This window comes from Chenopodium album, chromosome 8 (genome assembly GCF_948465745.1).
Source record: "Chenopodium album chromosome 8, dcCheAlbu1.1, whole genome shotgun sequence".
Taxonomy (NCBI): domain Eukaryota; kingdom Viridiplantae; phylum Streptophyta; class Magnoliopsida; order Caryophyllales; family Amaranthaceae; genus Chenopodium; species Chenopodium album.
Genome location: NC_137841.1, coordinates 3,544,264 through 3,563,725, shown reverse-complemented (window position 1 = coordinate 3,563,725; position 19,462 = coordinate 3,544,264). Strand labels below are relative to the sequence as shown.

Here is a 19,462-nt window from a genome sequence, read left to right as displayed (position 1 = left end):
AGTGTTACTTTATATAGGCCAAGCAAAGGAAGCAATTGCAAATGTGGTAACGACTAAAGAGAGTTGTAAAGGAATTGACCACTCAGAAAATGACAAAGGTTTTTAGCCTGCAACTGTTTCAACTTGAACAACTGCCGAGAAATTAATTTTATTCATTAAAAATGATATAAAATTTATATCAATGCTATATTTGATGTATGTTCTTTCCTTTTTATTTTATTGTTTAATTTTTCTAGGCAGTCTTTTTACAAGGAAGGGTCTAGTATGTTTTAAGAGTGTATATAGGGGCAACAAGGCTAAAAAAAGAGGTAAGGCTCGGTTTTTTCAAAGAGTGTTCATATACACTTGTTAAGTTAACTAAGGGTTTGTTTTCATATGATTATTTTCAGTTCAATTCAGTTCAGCTTTAATAAGTTCAGTTCAGCTCTAATAAGTTCAGTTCAGTTCAGCCAATGAGAACAGACCCTAATACTGCGTATTTTATATTTAGAGAGTTAATGTAATAAAAAAAAATATTTCCATAGTTACACATTTTAAATGTTAAGAAATTATATAAACTCCTCTTTTTGATTCCATCACTACTCTATTAGTTTTACTTATTGGCAATTTCTTTAATTCTTTGCCATCGAAAATACTTCATTTTTATCCAAATAAGTGATGTTTCGCACTCGTTAGAAAGAGCAGTAGTTATTTGAATCAAACACTCTATTATCATAGATTTTTCAATTTTAATCAAGTATAATTCACATTTAATTTGATATATAAATGACCCGATTACTACCTCTTCTTGATATCCTTATTAATCGATGCCTATGAATGTGACTATGAGAATTGAGAATCAACTAAATGACTAATTTAGCTTGCATATGATTTGAGTAATAGAGAAATTGAACTACCAACTGTTTAAGCCATGGACCCCCATCGGCACATGGCAATTCCCAACCGTCTTGATTTTCTTTTTCAATATCATCAATTATATACATAAATTTCCTTTTATTTATTACGTGGCTCTTTTATCTTCTTTTAATTTTAATTTCTTTTTCATAACAATAATAATAATAAATATTGTTAATTTACTACGAGGACTACGTAACAAAATTAGTTCATTGTACCTAATACTAGTAGAGTCTATTAGACATATCACACCTACCAAATTTTGCAATTGAATATTTGAGAAGTATATTCATTTCTAACAAGCAACAATTTGTGCCTGAATTAGTGTTTCCAATTTCCCTATCAACAATTACTTCTTTATTTTATGGTAGGTAGCAATTGTTAATGTACATGATACTGTAAGAAAATTTAATAAACGTAGTACTTACAAATTAATTTTTTGACATAATTTCCTTAAATTGTGTCCTCTTATAATCTGATTTCATCCTCACTCCTCTAGTAACTTTATTCAATACAGTTTCATTTTAATGATTTTTTTTTTTTTAAAAAAGAAAGAAAATAAAAAAGAATCTTTATTATGGAAGATCGAAATTCGAGTATGTAAGTTTAATTCGAAATTTGTCTTAAGGGTTGCATATTCATTAGTGATGATAAAAATTATCAAGACTTTGTTATGTTAACCACCCTTGTAGCATATGCATTTTTGATTGAAAACAACATAATTATCACCCTATTTTGCGGGAAATTTTCATGCACATGGAAAGTCCGACTATAATATGTGCATTTTATCAATTTTATTAAACTTTGACTTGGACTTTTGTGTAATTTAGATGCTAACTACTCTTATCTATTCAATCACTATCCGTGTAATATTATACAAGTTAAGAGTAATTCAACATACTTGTACAGTTGTATGTAAGAAATTCTCCGGTAGGATTTTAGTAAACTATGGTTGTAAGCGCGCAGTACGCCCCCAATATGCCTTCGAAAATTATCTATAGGATTCTAACTGTCTATAGTAATTCGACATTCCTTACTCATAATCCACAAATTTCAAATACTAACACTTTAAAACGAGATCAAGACATATTTTAATAAAATTATTGGCGATTGAATATAAATTGAACAATATATATTAAATACTTCGGGCCTGTTTTCTTCAACTTATTTTCAGTTCAGTTCAGCTCAGCTCCAATCAGTTTAGTTCAGTTCCTAATTTTCTTCTTTCATAAATCATTTAGTTCAGCTCTAATCAGTTCAGTTCAGTTCAGTTCAATGCACTCAGTTCAGTAAATCAAAACAGACCTCTCGTATAAAAGTATTAATCTAAGTTTCAAAGAAAAAAAACTTTCTTAAGCTGGGAGTTGACTCTGAGTTCACTCTAAAGTCCACTCCTCTCCATTCATCAATCAACCATTTTACATCAACCATATCAAACACGCAAGCCCTAGCTAGAATTAGTTAAGCATTAAATTACGGAGCTATATATGACTCATAAATAATCTTAAAATACTCTAATTAACAAGGGGTTAATAATATGTACATAACTAGCCCTAAGTTTAATTTTCTTTTTTTAACCCAAAGTCTAATTATTTTTTTTATTTTTTTTTTAATGGAGGTGGTTTGTTAGTTGTATCTAACATGGCATCACACCAAAATTCAAGGTCAAAATTAAAGCAAGTACACAAATACGATTTCCTTGGGCATCCAATTTTTGTGCTTTGAAGTAATTAGTCGTGATACATGTGGGAAAATGCTTAAAACAACAAAAGACACAACAAATCTTCTTGAATTTGGTGTTAGAAAGGAGAAATTTTCTTTAGTTTTGTCAATAAATGTATCAATTTCACACCAAATGTAAGATTTGTATTGTATTTAAGGTGTGAATTTGTTCATAATTTCTTTCTCCTTCCCTACTCATGATGACTATTTTTTTTTTAAAGATTGGTCTAAATGAAATCAATTATAACTCTTAATGTAGGTAATAATTCTAGTCAATTTTGTCACACTTAGCACCGAATTCGACAATGTAATTTCTCATTTAGCCATGCCATTGAGCTTAATAGTTTGCTTGACTATCCTAATGATTATTCAATTATGAGAACCTTAATTCAACATCTAAGAAACGAATAACTACATAGTACATACGGTTCAATTTTTTGTAGCAATATATGATCGCGATTAGGCCAATAACCTATAAATTTCTTTTTCAATTACTTGCTTAATTAATTTACAATCTATCAATAAACATAATATTTTAAATTCAAGAAAATCAGAATATAATAATGTAAATAGAGATTACATGTAAAATTAACTAGAAGAAGATATCCAATCAATATGTACAACTTTGATAGTCTTACAATCAAAGTTTCAATTACAACTTTGATAGTCTTACCAAGTATTAACACACAAATACAAAACACGATTACTTTGGGGGTGGCGATTTTCCTTACCGAGTATCTATTCTTCAATGGGCCTTATAAGCATGCTTGCTAATTATGATAAGCAAGATACTAATGTAGGCAAGGCAAGATTCAAGTCCAATAGTGCGCTTTAGCATATTTAGAAATTTAAAAATAATAATGGCTAAGAATGTAACAGCTACGTCTATAATAACTAGTCATGAAATTGCGGATACAAAGACTTTCTAAAAGATGTTTTAATTTTTTAATATGAGAGAAGATAGATGTACGGTTAAATTCCGTTTAGATATGTCGTACTCTTTATTGGGGTTTTGCGTGGCAAAAAACTGTTACAAATCTCGCCTTTTAATTAGTGTTAAGCATAGATATAGAATTATTGTACCAAGTACATGATATACATGTTGATCGATAATAACAAGACATTTTGGGGGTTGCATGTGTGATGAGAAATGTTTTGGTCAATATTATTATTGTAATTAAGAATGACAAAAAGAACGTAATCATATTATGCAAATTGTACTCAATCATGCAATAGTATCAACATTTGTTCTTCATCTAAATCTTTTCAATTATTTGTAATGTTACATCAACCATACACATCTTAATTCTAATTCTAATATATGTTTTGGTCAATTAATTACAAGATTGCATGTGGGATTCTTCCAAAGCAACCACCTCAAAATGTTTAAGTACTATTTTAATTGCATCACTAACTAATAAATAATTTCCATCAAAAATTAATTAATTAAATTAGATATAAGGATGCTTTCAATTAACGTCTAAATTACAGTAATTTTGAAGTGATTAAGGGCCTACCATGTTAGAAGCACATGGAAATGCCGTTATTTTCCGGTTCTTCCATATACATCCTTTTCATACAATCTCTTTAATATATGTTGTTTTGTTTTAACGTGAATACTAGAGAATAAAGGCTAATTTTTTGAAAATTAATAATTAATTTTGGATTGACTTGTGGAAAATGAGAACAAAATAGCAGATATGGATGTTGTAGAAAAGAAATCTTGTACTCCTATTCATTTTAACCCATATGATGTGCTTGAAGGGAAATAGGAGATGGGATGTATTTATCCTTCAAATCTTTAAAGTATAATATAAGATTTTAAATGGATTTGATTGGTGTGATTTATCTTAACCAATCAATGATGTCACTAAAGCCTATACATATGTGCCAAGATATAGGTAAAGCTGTTTATACACTCGAGTGTACAATGCTCATCGTGTACCATGTTTTAATACAACTACTAACACTTCGATATTCACTAACAAATAAATTACAAAATACTCCGTACATTGATAGATTAGCACAGGATTTGAACGTATTAGTTTTAAAGAATTTATTTTTATCATTAGTTTTAAAGAATTTACAATTTTCTTAATTTCCGCGTTAAAACCAAAAAAGGTTTTATATTAAGGTACGGAGGAAGTGTCTAATATGACAATGGCTTATCATATATATTAGTGAATGGCGGAATTAGACTTCTTTATTCTGCACAAAAAGTTTATACTGATTATTGGATGAAATCAAGTTCATACAAAGTCTTAAAAGTTCATAACAAATTAAAGTTTCACCATGTAATTTGTACAGAAAGGTGCACCTCATTGGTTTATGAAGCATTGTCAAGTTCACTAAGCAATTTTGGGTATTACTAGAACGACTAGCTCGCGACATACCTAACTAATATTCAAAAACTCTTTCGGTTTGGCCTTACGTTATGACTTTAGTTGTTAATAGCGTTACTAAGAGAAAATATGTAGACAAATATTTTTAGAGATATAAATGTTCCCACACTATTCTTAAGAGTTTTTTTTTTTTTTTTTTTTTTTTTTTTTTTTTTTTTTTTAAAAAAAAAAAAAAAAGCTAATTAACAATAATAGGGGTAATTAAGTAAATAAATATTTTCTTTCAAAAAAAAAAAAAAAGTAAATAAATATTTTTAAAGATGTAATTATCTAAACGCCATTTATAAAAGTTATTTCATACTATTTAAAAAAGCTATATACGAAACATATATTAGTTAGGATTAGGAATTACACCTTACCTTTCATATCCCGACTTCTCATCACTTTATCCCTTTGCCCCATTCAATCGCCCTCCCTAGTCTCCGGCCACAATCCACCCACCCAAATTAAAGATCCAAATGTAAATGTCTCCCACCAAAGCACATACAAGAAAGTGTTTGTGGCCCGGTTAGCTAGGAAATATGTCAAAGTAAGTTTTGCAAGGAAATTGTCAAGTATTATTTGATTTAGGGTCTGTTTTCATTGACTGAACTGAACTGAAATGAATATTTTATAAGAGAAGGAAATTAGGAGCGGAACTGAACTGAATTTCAACGTAAGAGAACAGACCCTTAATCTGAGCTAATCTGATCTGGTATGATATGATTTGATCTTTAATCAGATTATTGACCAAACTTTGACCTTATATATACAATAATCTATACAGAAAAAATCTATCAAGTTGAGTCTTCTTAGATTCTTAATAAAATGTGCATTTTATAAAATATATAATTTTCACAATTTTTTTTAATTACAAAACTAAAGATATTTAGCGATAAAAAAATCACACATAAAACAATAAAGTAAGTCAGAACTTATTTATTCTGATCTGATCTGATATAATATGAACTATTAATTTTTCCTAAGGTATGATTAAGTAAAAAGAAGGTGAACCAAACATAGCCTAATTTAAGAGGCGGATTTATTTTTAAAAAATTTCATCCCTCATCATACATTAAATTCGTTGAACCAAGCTAAGTGACAAGCATTCGGAGAGCCCCATAGGTTGGGCCTCATGGAAATTCCTACATCCTACGGAGTAATAGGTTAGCCGAGAAATCACACTTTGATCAAAAACATCAAAATCAAAGTACTTGAAGAATATTATACTCAAATCAAATGGGCGACGTTTAACAATCCCCTATAAATCCTACAAATGCCGCTACTATTATAGATTTGGGAAATCTTTCTTCCCGGCAGAATCACAACAATTAAGAACTTATAATTAATGAATGCAAGATTGATGATGATATTGTTGTGATCTTAGTGATATTTCCATAAAATAAATTGATGATTTGCTACACAATTTTGACATGTGATTATGTTTATTATTCGAGCATAACATGTAAGATGGCCACAATATAATTAAGTGACCATGACATTAAAAAACCGACATGCATGACAACGTCTCATGTGATTGGTTTTATTAAGATCAACAATATAAATTGTACATAGACCACAAAAATGGACTTCAACCATAATGAGGAAGTTAGAGATAAGCCAAAATTGATAGTTTGGAAGTAATCTTAGATAAATTTGACGTTAACATGAAAGAAAAGGAGATACATTACACGAAGTATTGTAGATTAACCTTAGCCAATTTAGTGTACGAATTATGTAAAATTATGGACCTCTATACAATTATATATCCTCGTTAGTTTTTTTCCTTGAATTTTATCACACAAAATTATAAGAGTTCAAGTTCAAGTTAATATCTCAAGAGTGATAAAGCTACTTAAGGCCCTTACATGAGCAAAATTAACAAAACGGGTATTATTGTGTTCGTACCATACATGCGAGTACAGAGTATCCAACATGCAGATGAAGGCATATATAGGTCTTACATGTGACTATGTGAGGGGTTCGTTAGCGTAGTTATAAGTTGATCTTATAAAATACGGTATCATAGGTGAGTGTTCCACATTGATTAAAGAATAAACAATTGACTCTTTCCTCTCGATGATTCCAGTCTGGGGTCGGTCATATTTAACACATGTCATAGACAATAAACTAACACATTGATTTGCACCATCGATCCCTTAATTATCAAAGAGTGCCCTTCAAAGAAGCAACTATTATGAGGTGTCTAACTCGTAGCTTGAAAGGATGTCCGGTTCAATGTCTATGTCAATGTGTACTAGTTGGTGCATAATGTGATCTATCATTAACAAGTTGGTATAACTTAGATTGGGCTTCTTGTCCTTCACTTAAGTGATCCTTGACAACTTGGTTAGTGTTTGTTGATCGTTCCTTGGTTTTCTAGGAGCTTTAAGTACGTCGAACAATCTCATGACATGATCCTATTTTGTGACGTAATTTTACCTTATCATTTAGAATCTATACTTTAATAATCTTCCTATAAAAATCTAAATTAATTTCTTCGTGCTATAGTGTAGGGATCGGATGGTGTTGTTACTTGCTAGTAATGTATGTAAGGACGAGTATCTATTTCCAAAACTTGATATGTGTAGTCTACATGGTCTAACTTGATGAATGTATTATATTGGAATTGAATTATTTTGTAAGAGTCGTGAATTAGCTTTTTGGGACTAAATATTATTTGTATTTAGAACTGTTCAGTGTGCGGTCTAGACTGCACTAAATCGTAATTGCAGTTTGGTGCGATTTACGATTTGAAATTGCATTGCGGTTCAATAATGAGTTAATTAATGATCAAATTCGGTTCTCGGTGTAGGTTTGGTTTCCAAAAATTTATAGACCAAACTGCACTGCAAACTGCATGCGGTTTAGAACCATAAATTGTTAAATCGCAAACCATAAAGCCATTTTTATACTATGTTTTTATAAATATAGATATAAAGGATTTTAAGGGCCTATTCTGATTTACTGAACTAAACTAAACTGTTTATGAGAGAAAGAAATTAGAAACTGAAATTAAACTTAAGAGAACCAGTCCTATGTATGATGTATTATTTGACTTTTAGTTGATTAAAGGTTAAAAAATAAGTATTTAATATTAAATTATGAATTAATAATAAAAAAATAAAATAAAAGAATTTTTTAAAAAACATTTGTAAATTTATTTTAAAAAATGTGTCTTAACCGCAAACTACACTGGGCCAAATCACGTTTTTTTTTTTTTTTTTTTTTTTTTTTTTTTTTTTTTTTTTTTTTTTTTTTTTAAGAACAAACGGGAAACTAGCATTAAATTAAAGATAACGAGTCCATGAGTACATATGGAGCAACCTCTTGAGGACAATGGTTAACCGCAAACTACACCGGGCCAAATCACGTTTTGTGATATGATTTGGTAGTAATTACGGTTTGGTATGGTTTGAAAAAAATGTAAACCAATTTGGTGCATTTCCAAACCGGATTGCAAACAACTCTAGTCATATTGTACCATGCGTATAGGTCTTTGAGATAACTCTCAGTTTAGAACTTAACTTTTAACTATTAATTGTATCGTGGGCTCATGGTTATAGGTTTTATGACTATTATTTTCAAATGATTCTAATGTAATCTTATAACTTTTTACTGTCAAAATTTCTTAAATGAACGGCTGAGTATTTGTTTTTTTAAATTTATTTTTAACTAATTATTTAAATTAAATATAATTTTTTAATTATTTTAAATATATATTTATCTTCTAGAAATATTTTTTTAATGTTTTCAAAATTCTAGAAATAAAAAAATATATAAAAATAATTTTCAATTAAAAATAAATAAATAAATAATCTCAGCCGTTTATTTTATAATATTATAGTAGTCAAAACTCAAAAGTCATAAGACTACATTACAATTTTCACAATTATTTTATTATGCTTAAGATTTTTCTCCACTCCCATGTATTAAAACAAAATTTTGTCACGTATTTAATTTTTATGGTGTCATATTATTCTCATACTTGTATCAATTATATCCATACAAAATTGTACGTACAATACATTAGTTACATAATTACATTACACGTGCATAAATAGATACATTAATTCCTTTAATTAGCTCAAATAATTAATGGTAGAAGTAATGCACGCATCCATTAACCTCTTTGACCCAGATTAAATGCAAATTTATTGGCAAAGATAGTGAATTTTTTCTTTTCACGAAAAAAGGAGGGACATATAAGCACGAGGAAGAAATAGTTGTCCTATTTTTCTTTTATTACTTTCTTATAATTTTTGGAGGTTATAAATCCAGCTAAAGATTCTAACTAGTACAAGTAGTATCGTGAATTCAGAATTCAGACCCTATATCTCCACACAATATCTTACATATATGTCCCCTATAATAACATTGTTATTGACTTTAATGTCGTTCCATAATTAACTTCATCAAAAAAATTAAAAAAAATAAAATAAAATATAATAAAAAATAAAATAAAATAAAATAAAATTGTACCATAATTATGGCTCATGAAAAATATGAGGGAACCCTAAACAAAAATTGTTTATCAAATGGCCAAATCGTAAATAAATCAATAAAAATGCCCAATTAATGTTACATTTTTGTAATTATATCAACAGTGGATCCCATATTTACTAAAAAGTTGATGATTTATTTACAGTTTTGTCGTTTAATAGACAAAATTTTATTTTATTTATTTATTTATTTATTTATATATACAGTACGTATGAAGATTAGAAAGACAAAAATAAGTTAAACTAGTATAGAAAAAGATGAATACATAGTAATGTAAAGATGATTAAGGTTTTGTAGGACATCTCAATTCAAGTAGGTTAAATGATACGGTGCTAAAATTAAAATATTAATTAATTAAGGAAAATGTTATATACTATCCGAAAATTGAGAATAATTAAATACTCCCTCCGTTTTTAAATACTTGTTTCATTTCTCCATGAGCGGAGTTTTAGGAGAAATTGGAGAAAGTAATAAAATATGGAAGTAGTGGGGTTGGTGGAAGAATAAAAATTTATAGAAAGCAAAAGTAGTGGAGAGAATTGGAAGAGAGAGAATATATATTGGGTCCTTTAGGTGAGAGAAATAAATTAAATATTGTACAAACTTTCCAAATAAGGAAATAGAGCAAGTATTTAAAAACGGCCGCAAATAGAAAGTGGAGCAAGTATTTAAAAACGAAGGGAGTAGTAATTATATCATCAATTCTCAAATTTATACCATAAAAATGTGTCTAATGCTTATATGCAACCATTAGAGTCAAACGCATATCACAATATTATGCATGTGCGAGTATTTGAATTTATGCGGCTCACCGCCTCACCGGAAGCCCTGACGCTTACATACAAAATAAATTATACATGACCTAATTAATGAAATGATGTATCCATTCTTACCCTAATAATCACAATCTAACAACCTTATAATTTCCATTTAATATAATTTTATCTAGTTTTTTTATTTTTTTACTAATTAAAAAAATAACTATGATTTAATCTTTTAAGTATTAATATTATTATTATAAAAAAAAATGCGTAAAAATAGAAGGTTAAAATGAGATAAGGAATTAATATAAATTATGCAAATATTTTTTATTTTTTTAATCATTATAGATATATTTACATGTAATGATGTAATAATGATGTTCTTCAAAATTGTAATATGTTCCCTAAAGTTGTACTATCTCCGTTACATGCTATGTGCAACGATTAGATATTTTCCCTATGTTAAATCGTTGCACATAACATGTAATGAAGGTAGTATGAAAAATGGGAGTGTCCTACAAAAATAGGGGTAGATTGCTATTTGTGCGGTAGTACCCTAGTAAAAGGAAGTTCAAAACATGGAAATGTGGTAGTACAAGAAGACGACGACGTTTGGGTGTTTGGATGGTTGAACGGAAAAATAGCAGGGTAAAAAGGGCCCACTAAGAAGTAGAGAGTAGAGAGGTGAAGATGGTAAATTAAATGTGACCCAAACAATCCCCATGTGCCTTAGCCTTTAGGGGTTAGCATCCCAATAGATGTAGGTCATCTTTCCTCGTGATTCTTCCTCTTTTTTTCCTTTCTTGTTTGTTTTGTGCTATGTACTTCCCAGCCCCTTGTTTTTTGTCCCCACAATATTTGACCATGTCATTTCCAGTTTTCCACCACCTCTTCCTTTTGTTCCGTTGATACTAGGGATGGCAACGGGTCGCATCTGGATCGGGTCCGGATGGACTCGGATCTAGATCCGTTTTTGTATATAGGATTCAGATCCGACCCGGATCCGTCGGGTCTAGAAAATGAAGACTCGGATCCGGATTCGTCGGGTTCAACGGATCCGGGTCCGGATCCGGGTCCGTCGGGTCCAACGGATCCGGGTCCAAAACGGGTCCAATATATTTTGTCTAATTTTTTGCAATAAATTTAATGTTCGGGTCAAAAAAATTATTTCAAACTTACGTTGTTGGTTATTAAGTTCAACCCAAAATTAACCAATTTATACACTCATATTTTGAATTAAAATTATAAACAACAAAAAAATACGATGTTTCATATGAGCTAGTGAAAAAACAACGATGATTTATATAATATGAGCATCCAAAATTCATCTCTTGAAAGGGTTAATCTTTATCATTACTAACATTTTTAATAAAGAAACAAACAATTTTAGTTTTTTCTAATAGGAAAAATAAAAAAAAGGGTCCACGGATCTGGATCCGGGTCTAGGACCCAGATCCAGATCCGTTTTTGTCAGCAGGACCCGGATCCGACCCGGATCCGTCGGGTCCAAAATTTGAAGACCCAGATCCGTGAAAAACGGATCTGGATCCACGGATCCGGGTCGGGTCCAAATCCATTGCCATCCCTAATTGATACTCCCTCCGTTTTTAAATTCATGTTGTAGTTAAATTTGAGTTGAGTCATGTTATGTAATTGTGTCTATGAAGATTAAATTTTGAATTGGTTCATTTTATTACTCTGTTTGAATTGGATCTTTTGAAGTTAGGTCACTTGTAAACAATAATAAAAAAAAAAAAAAAAAAAAAACATAGTGGATTAATGGGTTGAGTTATGAGAATTATAGATTTGATTTAATGTTAAGGGTATGTTCTCCTCAGCTTAATTTCAGTCCAGTTCAATTCAGTTTAGCTCCAATTAGTTTACTTCAATTTAGCTCCAATTAGTTTACTTCGGTTTCTAATTTCCTTCTTTCATAAATAATTCAGTTCACTTCAGTTTAACTCTAATCAGTTCAGTTTAGTTCAACTATATTCAATAAATTAGAACAGACCCTTAAATATTGAATTTATACACACCAAATTTTAAATCAAGTTATATCGAATCGAGTTCGGCTCAATTTTAACACCTACTCATTTTTATTAGTGGGTTGAGACAATATGCTAAAAGAGACAGAAGTTTCAGTGCTCAAAACGTTTTGAGAAAAGTCAGTTTGGTTGTGGATCAGGGGTGATGATGGACTAATGGTTTTTGATGAACAGCGAATGGGCTTGTAAATGGGCTATTGGTGACACCCACATATTAATTCTTGAAAATTATCAGTACTAACATAATAGGTTTTTTTTTTTTTTTTTTTTTGGAAAGAAATCCTAAAGAATCCTATATTTCATCAATTAAAGTCCTACACCATCTATAATTGACAATTAACGATTATAAAAACTATTTTAACAAAATTTAATCACGGAAGGGCTAAGAATCTAAAAACGTAAATAAACAATTCGGCACATTCTTGATTCGTTGACTCACAACTTTTTAAGTGAATTAAGTAAAAGCGTTGACGCGATTAGGTGTCTAACTACGCTATTATCAAATGAGAACTTTAAGCACATTGTCAGCATTACATAAATGCATCTTGTGTTTGGAATCAACCAAACAACCAAGCAACATTGAAAGGCTAAGCATGTAAACACGAAAACACTCAACACAACGTGCAAAGTACACTTGTGGTTGTGCTTGGTAACTTTTTAGAAAATTTCGTGACCAAACTTTAGGTCGAGTCAAAATTTGGTCGAAAAATTTAGGTCCAAATCAGTAAGTTAGGCTTTGCAAATCATATTTATGCATGGCTTATGAAGCATTTTCACATGCCCAACTCTTACCTTTTCCAGGTTTTGCCGAATCATTAGTGATTAGCTATACATGACACGCGATTAGGGATCTGACACAATTGACATAGGCCTTACATATAACATAACGCATAGCCCAAGCCTAAATTTTGATCAATCGGTACTTACATGTAGCCTCCATGTCCAAAAATCTCAACTAAGGGCCTGTTCCGATTGACTGAACTCAGCTGAACTGAACTGAACTGAACTGAACTGAACTCAACTGAACTGAACTGAACTGAACTGAACTCAACTGAACTGAACTGAACTGAACTGAACTGAACTGAACTGAACTGAACTGAACTGAACTGAAATGAATATTTTATAAGAGAAGGAAATTAGGAGCTAAGCTGAACTGAGCTGAACTGAACTGAACTGAACTAAACTGAGCTGAACTGAACTGAACTGAACTGAACTGAACTGAACTGAATTTCAACGGAACAGAACAGGCCCTAATATTAATTAATCTTGTTAAGAACTTTTAGCTCAAAAATTGGCTTGGCACGACTCCTCAGTTAGAAACCAATCACCTCTCATGTAGACAAGTAGACATGTAGTATCCAAATCCGACCTATGATCACCCTTAGATGTATCAAAACATGTCCTAATTGACCCAACTCGAAAAAAAGACCCAATTCAGATTTTGACTCACTCCAACACATTAGTATTTAAAAGATGTAACAATGACTCAAATTTAAAATAGGGCTGATTTCATCGAATCCAACCCCTAAATTAACACGGTAACACCTCTAATCACCTATAGCCATGTAAACAAACACTAGTGCTTCATAAGTTAAGTATCAAAATTCACAATCCAATCATTCGCTCTCCAACAAAAACACAAATGAAATGAGAGCAACATCACTTCTCAAATTCCTTCCAAACCCTTCTGTCATTCGCACTCCTTCCTCTTCTCGTTCTCCTACATTTTTCCCCAATTTCAATCAACCTTCCAATTTTCCCGCCATTTTCTCCAAAATTAGGGTTTCTGCAATGTCGACTGCTGCTAATTCAGGAAATTCAAAGGAGTTCGCTCTGTCTTCTTCTAGTCGTCTCAAGATTCAGAAGGGCGATATCACTCAGTGGTCCGTCGATGGCTCCTCTGACGCCATTGTTAGTCCTCTTCTCTTTCTCTCTCATCCTTGTTTTTGCTTTGGCTTTTGGTTTTCGTTTGCATGTCGAATTTTTTAAATACTAATTTGTTCTCTGTATTTAGAACTGATGATCATAGATTATGGATTAATTTATTTATTCTTGTTTTTGTTTTTGGTTGATTGGATTGCGATTATATGGAGGAAATCAAATATGTTATTTTTATTTGCTTAATCAAATTGATTTTGTGGTATGATTGAGTTTGAAATTGCTAGATACGATATGAAAGTATTAGTACTTCGTACTAAATGAGCCATATAAAACCTAACATTGCGTGATTCGTAGTAAGTAAAATTTGAAATTATTATGAAGTATTAGTATAGGAAATGTATTGAATAATACAAAGTAACAAGAAATATATACACAATAATATGTAATGCAAACTACAATATGAAGTATATAACTAATGTGTTACAAAGATAAGAGTAGTACAGGTTCCCAAAAGAGTAAAGTTTGGCCCGATATGATATGACCATACAACCTCTAATAATGGATTCTAGGCACCGTGCTGCATCATCTATGATTTTTATTTTTATTGGGTATGGCTAATTGCAAGCTAAACCGATAAATTTTGATGCATGCTGTGAAGCCCACATGTTATTTGATTCGACACACAGACTGATCTTCGTGTAACATCCGTCCCTTGTTAAGCTTTTCCTAACGTCATTGTATGCAAAATATATATTCCATCAGTTTTAGTAAAAATTAGAAATTTAATACAAAACGGTTATTTTGTTTTGAGATTTATAAATAGACACCTATATTGATGTAATCTAGTTTTCTTCTCCTTACCTTAGTTACTTATAGTACCTCCATTTTCTTATATCCTCATACTCTATAAATATGTAATGTAGTTTCAGAAAATTATAAGACAAAATTGGTTAAGCTAAGAGAGAGTATAAAAAGTTGGGTGAGTGGATTTGGAGCATACCAATTTTACTTTAATGATGCATCATTTTGTTGTGTTGGATTTGTTGCTCTTGCTCTTAAGATAAGCGTGTCATAAGAGCATTTTTTTCTATCCTTCATTACTTCGTTTATCATCTTGATGGAATTTGGGGGACATGATTATATATATGAAAAAGTTATAGAGAACACACTAAAGGAATATTTAGATTTTTAGAAAGAAAAAAGAAAAATCCTTCATGCTATAGCCTTAATTATATGTAAAACAAGGATGATTATTTTTTATTTTTCTTGCTATAGCCTTAATTATATATTTATATGTAAAACAAGGATGATTAAGATTCATTTATTTGTTGAATCTATGAATAACACTTTCTTATTAAGTAAAATGACAATATCTAAAATAATATATATATATATATATATATATATATATATATATATATATATATATATATATATATATATATATATATAAATTAGGCAGAAACCTTGGTAAATTAGCAAATAGGAAATATGAATATTATAATTAATTAACAAAGTGGAAAGAATAGTGTACAAGTAAGAAAATATATCAATATGAATGTCTATTTATAGATCTTAAAAAATATGATGTTGGTAGCTTTTTAATTTCTAGTACTATACAAAATTGTTGGAAAAAAAAATTAGGAAAAATGGAAATTAAAAATCCAACCTTTGTCCGGTCTTCTCTTAAAAATCCAACCTTCAGTTAATCTCACAAAAATCCAACCTTTATACCCCACCTTCATCTAAAGACCCATTATCTGTTGATGACCGATTTTTGTAAGTTATATGCCACGTGTCAGCTAATAATAGGTCAATTATCTTTTTAATTATTAAAAAAGAAAAAGAAAAAAAAACAAGAAATTCAGAAACCCTTTTCCACCGCTCCCTTTTCTCCCTCCCTGCACGCCCATTGCCCATCGGAACCCAACACACACACCACCAACAAAAACGCACAGCCCACACTGGAACCCAACGCACACCACCACCACCACCACCTTCCCCTGCCACCAACATACACGCTCAACCACCAACAATACGCTGAGACACCAACTCCACCGCCCAGCCACCAACAAAAACACCCAACCACCAACTCTACCGCCCCACCACCAACACACACACCCAGTAGTCTGGTCCTCCGCCATTTTAGGTTGAATACATGATTGATTTCATCAAAATCAATCTCAGTAGTCTGGTCTTCCGGTGAGATATTCTTCTTCTCCTTTGATTCTTCTGGCGAGATTTTCGTCTTCTCCTTTGTTTCTTGAGAAGAATGATGATGATCCTTCATTTATGTTTCTTGAGTCTTCTCCCCCGTTTTAGCGAATTTATCCCCTCCATTGTTGATGAGCTGATTTAGAGAGAGAAGTTGAGTGTATTTGAGTTGCTGATTTTAGAGAGAGAAGATGAAGAGCGAGAGGGGTAGGGTGGGTATAAGTGGTGGCAGAGGTGGTGGTGGCAGAGGTGGAGGTGGTGGCGGCGGAGGTGTGCTGCTCTGTTTCAGTTGTTAAGGAGAGAGGAGAGAAAAAGAGGAGGAGTGAGAAGGGAAAGTGAGAGAATTAAACCAAAAAAAAAAAAAAAAAAAAAAACTTTTTAACTTGTTTAACAAGTTAAAGGTCATATGGATCTGTTGGAGAAGGTGAGGTATAAAGATTGGATTTTTATGAGATTAATGGAAGGTTGGATTTTTATGAGAAGACCGCACAAAGGTTGGATTTTTAATTTCCATTTTTCCAAAAAATTATTGTTGCATATATAATCCTTGGGAAAATTTGAGCAAGAGAACCTTGTCACATGCAGCTCGGTCCATGTACTAGTATGCAATTAGGAGAGTTTTATTTTGTGGGATGGCGAAGGCCCCCCCCCCCCCCCCCCCCCCCCACACACACACACACACACACACACACACATGAATTAAGACGTGATTTTGTTCATGCCATGTTATAGTATTGGTTTTGTCACGCCGTGAATTGATTATTTGTCATAGATGAGATCCATGGTATTTTTTTTTTTTTCTTTTCCTTTTGCTATTAGCTCATGTTATGGCTTAGAACAATAATGCACAAAAATCACACATAATAGAGATGATTTAGAAACTTAGGTGTTTAGGCTGTAAATAGCTTTTCTTTATCGATTTGAAAGTGATGCATTGGGATTTATCTTGACAAATAGTCCCTCTTATTTAGGATTTAATCTCGTAAATGTTTGATAAGCTGATGACTACTTGTTAGTTGTTACTAAAACTTAATAAAGGTTGATGTGGACTCGCTGTCTTTTCTCAATTCTCATTGTATTGACTTATGTATCACACATACATTTTACCTTAAGTCAGTTATAGGCTTTTGTTTTTAAGAAGCCATAATTTGTTAGGTTAATGCTGCGAAAGAGAGAATGCTGGGTGGAGGCGGTGTAGACGGAGGTATATCAATCATTGACCGTTTCTTAGAATAACTTGATGAGCTGATTTTTTGTTGGACATGATTTAATATGTTAATTTTCTTTGTTTAGCCATTCACAGAGCTGCTGGTCCAGAACTCAAAGAAGCATGTTATAAAGTACCTGAAGTTCGCCCTGGAGTTCGCTGTCCCACTGGAGAAGCAAGGGTCACTCCGTATGTGTCTTAAGTGCCCCTATTCGTACACATTGTTGTGCAGAAATACTTTTGTTAATCTGTTAGTTTTTTTTTTTTTTTTTTTTTTTTTTTTTTTTTTTTTTTTTTTTTTTTCCTACTAACATAATTTACATCATGTTGCAGTGGTTTCAGATTACCTGCAGCTCATGTAATCCACACTGTTGGTCCAATATATGATGCTGTCAAAAATCCCGAGGCCTTGCTGAAGAATGCTTACAAGTAACTTTTGTGCTTCAATATGTGCCATTGGTCATTTACCTTTTCTTATTATTAAGTCATATTATTTGTGTCTCGTGCAGAAATAGTTTGCTTGTTGCGAAAGAGAACAACATTCATTACATAGCCTTCCCTGCCATATCTTGTGGTGTTTATGGGTATGTTGCCTAAGTTGAATTTGATAATCATTCCATTATTTGCCCTTTTTAGGAATAAGTTGATTAGAATATCCATAGTATTTTTTGTAAGTGCTGAAGAAAGTTTCTAGATATGGGATGACAGAGTATGTTTTTTGTAGCATCTGATGCTTAATCATGCTGTGCCTAAGAACATTTAGCTAACATCAGAGCTTAAGTGCCATGAATTTCAAAGTAGGCTTACATTTTGAAACGGGTGGAGTACAGTTTGTAAATTGTTTGATTTTTTTTTTTTAATTTTTTTTTTTCAAGGAACCATTATAGGCTGCTGAGATGTTAGTTACTCTTTTTATGTTTTAACTTGGTAAGGAATTTCTGCAGATATCCTTATGATGAAGCAGCCAATATTGCCATATCCACAGTTAAGGAATTTGCCAATGACTTCAAGGAGGTACCAAATTGCTCTATCAAAGTTTGATATTTCTTTCATTATATTATCTTGTCAAATTATGCTGTCTCTCTCTCTCTCTCCCTCTTCCCGGTTACAACAACAATATCCAGGAGCAGAGGCATAATGCACTTTCATTTACTAAGGAACTATCATATACATTTTTTTTTTTTTTTTTTTTGAGGAACTATCATATATTCATATCCAGTCATTGACATTCTTATCCTGTATAATTTATCAGATTTTACTCAAATCTGCTCTCGTGCTCTTGTAATTGGTAATTAGCTTCAATATCTGGACTTTAGAGTCACGACTCACGAGTTCCATTCCCCAATTTCCACCCATTTTCCGTGTGCTGTTAGTTGGGTAGAATTATAGATAACAAAACGGTTCATATCATGACTTGCCGCTATCTGCAGCGGCATTATGTTACAATGGCTGCATTATAATCTAATGACAACAATGAACTTTGAATAATCAACAAGATTGATCTTAATCTCTTTTCAGGTTTATTTTGTACTGTTCTCTGATGACATATACAATGTTTGGTTGGAGAAAGCAGAGGCGCTTGTTGGAAATTAAAGCTATTCTTCTCGACTTCAGATATGTGCTTAGATAAGAATGTACTGCCAGAGTTACTCTGAAGTTGACATTGAGCTGCTGAGAGAAAATATGTATAAACAAGTGTTGAAAAGTCCAAGTTGAGCTTAATATGTTACCCATTTATAACATAGGTTCATCATCGTGTTATCTTGTATTTCTTCTTGCATTCTTCTGCTCTCTTTATATGAAATCAGTCAAATCACTAATATGTAAGATGTAACTGTTTTGAGGCATTGGGTT

At 31.5% G+C, this 19,462-nt stretch overlaps 1 protein-coding gene across 1 annotated transcript; it reads left to right on the top strand.

The window, feature by feature from the left end:
- The first annotated feature begins 13,915 nt into the window (after positions 1-13,915).
- LOC145641599 (uncharacterized) lies at positions 13,916-19,428 on the top strand. Its single transcript, XM_081692452.1, has 7 exons — positions 13,916-14,217; positions 17,557-17,605; positions 17,695-17,797; positions 17,942-18,037; positions 18,118-18,192; positions 18,553-18,622; positions 19,127-19,428. The coding sequence occupies exons 1-7, from the start codon at positions 13,954-13,956 to the stop codon at positions 19,199-19,201; spliced, it is 732 nt and encodes a 243-aa protein (XP_081548578.1). The 5' UTR covers positions 13,916-13,953; the 3' UTR covers positions 19,202-19,428.
- The last annotated feature ends 34 nt before the right edge of the window (positions 19,429-19,462 follow it).

Bases quoted from the DNA above. Each gene is read 5' to 3' on its own strand.
- LOC145641599 (XM_081692452.1), top strand. From the start codon at position 13,954: ATGAGAGCAACATCACTTCTCAAATTCCTTCCAAACCCTTCTGTCATT. The intron at 14,218-17,556 runs GTTAGTCCTCTT...ATAATTTGTTAG, and splicing joins ATGGCTCCTCTGACGCCATT to GTTAATGCTGCGAAAGAGAG. The intron at 18,623-19,126 runs GTACCAAATTGC...ATCTCTTTTCAG, and splicing joins TTGCCAATGACTTCAAGGAG to GTTTATTTTGTACTGTTCTC.